We start from the raw sequence: 2,445 nt of genomic DNA, 5'->3' as shown, positions 1-2,445 counted from the left end.
AACATGGTTTTTTTTTCGAAAAGGGGGATACCCTGGCCTCTGCATCAGATCGATGCATACGGCCATCTTATTAAACCAAATAAGTTCCAACAAAGTCTCAAAGTCTCTTACTAAAAAGTGAACAAAGCTCACACAGAACCAACATGGGCTAGAAACACAGACTAGCCATATAAAAGACGCCACAACCGGCTGGCTGAAAAAGAGATAGATAAACTAATTGCCTATCCTATTACATGATCGCCATCCAAACCGGTTGAAGATATCCCGAACTACCATCTCCCAGCGGATAGATCCAGTAACCAAATGCTCTCTGGCCTCCGTCGGAGTGAGTAGCGATCACGAACGGATCAACGCCGTGGCTCTGAAAATAACCTGCAAAAAATGAATATGTGTTGTCCTGTTAAAAACCAAATCATTTCTGCAATTCCAGAGCGCTCACACCAAGGCACAGACTCCTATACGAATATGTCTCGCTAACTCGGGCTCTACCCCGTTAAGCTACGTTCCAAATAACGTGTTGACTGAATTCGGTGGAGTAATATTAAAAGCAATATGGATCGTCCTTCATAAAACTTTAGCTAGCGGGCAATCAAGAAACTTTAACCAAGGACAACTAGGCGGTAACATGGTGCCAAAGGAATAAACAACAGACGCCAAAGCATCGACGTCTCCCGGGAGATATGAAACGCGGTTTCTGAAGGCGCAGCAACCAAGGCATCCCCGCAGGGTCAAGTCTTGATCTACGCGCTTGTGTGGTTGCGGCTAAGATTAAGCCGTCCAGAGTCTCTCAAAGCAGAATGCGTGTGTCAAGTACATTCACCGGCCGGGCACTATATAAGTCGGGGGATCAGGACAGACTCTGAACTCATTCTTGTCTCCATCTTTGGCCTGTCAGGCTTACTTCCAGAGGCTACCTGCTAGAAATATTCAGCCTATCTCTCCGAATTCTTCTGTCTGCGGGCTCGCACTGCATCGGTCTCGCGGTATTATCTGTAGCGGAGGAGCAGCATGAAGGTGACTACCTTTTCTGAATTTCTGTTGCTGAAAACCCCCCGTTGCTCTTCTCTCCTGATTGTTACTGAACCAAGTAGTATGCTCTGCTTCTTTTGTTTCAGCAAAAGATGGTGATCAGGGTGCACATGACGTGCGACAAATGCCGATCCAAGGCAATGGGGCTGGTTGCCTCGGTATACGGTGAGTTGCAGTTCACATTGCCGGGGTCATATCCTTGATATACGATTAGGTTTCCAACTAACTGAAACTTGATGGTGTAGGAGTGGAGCGTGTGGAGATACAAGGCGACGACAGGGACCAGCTGGCGGTGGTCGGCGACGGGGTGGACGCCGCCAACCTCACGGCCTGCCTGCGGAAGAAGGTCGGGAACGCGGATCTCCTCACGGTGGAGGCGGTCGTCGCCGACCCGAAGCCGAAGCCAGCATCGGAGACCGGCGAGGGCGAGGCTTGGTGTCCGCAGCAGTGGTATCCCGGATACCACTCCTGGCCGGCAGGGGCTTACTCCCACTGCTACCCGTACAGCATGTAATCGCTTGTATATCTGCGGCATTATCGAACTGATCCTGTGATCCATCCATGTAATGATTCCCAGAAAAATACTGTATTACCGAGTGTTTTTGATAGGTTCATCAAGGAATCCATTTGATTCTTATACAAAGTCTGAACAGAGCATAGTTTACAACAGACTATCAAGTAGTATAAACATGTGCAGATAACAGCGAAGGCAATAATAACGGAAGGAAAAGCTCCCATATTTATTCAGCTAATGTGTATTCCTGTCGATCTCCATCCATTAGCTCTGTGAAATACCTCTCCTGCCACCTTGGATCCGTGCTAAAAAACTACTTTTTCTTTTCCTTCTGCAATTGAGCCCAAGAGTCGATCCCGTAATGAATCAGTAAGGCAGGATCGTCGGGATAGAGGCACTGGAAGCATGCATTTTTTCGGGCTTTCCAGATTGTCGAAACAATGGCAGCTAACCTGACCTTTTTTTAGGTTAAACCAAGCTTTATTCATCGAAATTGAGAATGTGGGATACAAGTCTGGTCGTGGGATTGGACAAATCAGACGTGTCGTTCCAGACCTAAAGACAAAGCAAATTTGGCTAAACTATGTGCTTCAACATTGATAGCACGACCTTCAAAAGTAAATTACAACTAAAAAGCGATGCCTGAACACTAATCTCAATGATAATGGCTCCATTACTATCACGGTTATCTTTGTTGATTCACCTATGACCTGCTTGGCATCCGAAGTAACCACAAAGTGGTGAAGGTTGAGATCCTCTCATAGGGCTAGGGCCTCCCTGCATGTGATGGCCTCCAAGATCTGATCCATCAATCTTGGAGGCCATCACATGCAAGGAGGCCCACTCCACCTATAACCAGAGCCGAGCTCCCCGGGAAGGTTTTGTCTCTGTCTCTGCACACG

General features: G+C 47.5%; 1 protein-coding gene across 1 annotated transcript; it reads left to right on the top strand.

Moving 5' to 3' along the window:
• Nucleotides 1-849: 849 nt before the first annotated feature.
• On the top strand, nt 850-1,643 carry LOC125533615 (heavy metal-associated isoprenylated plant protein 46). Its single transcript, XM_048696997.2, has 3 exons — nt 850-1,014; nt 1,116-1,194; nt 1,275-1,643. Exons 1-3 carry the CDS (start codon nt 1,009-1,011, stop codon nt 1,541-1,543), a joined length of 354 nt encoding a protein of 117 aa, XP_048552954.1. The 5' UTR covers nt 850-1,008; the 3' UTR covers nt 1,544-1,643.
• Nucleotides 1,644-2,445: the final 802 nt, after the last annotated feature.

The sequence above is a fragment of the Triticum urartu genome, chromosome 2A (assembly GCF_056163025.1).
Source record: "Triticum urartu cultivar PI428250 chromosome 2A, HENAU_Tu73, whole genome shotgun sequence".
Classification (NCBI taxonomy): Eukaryota; Viridiplantae; Streptophyta; class Magnoliopsida; order Poales; family Poaceae; genus Triticum; species Triticum urartu.
This window is presented reverse-complemented; position numbering and strand designations above follow the sequence as displayed.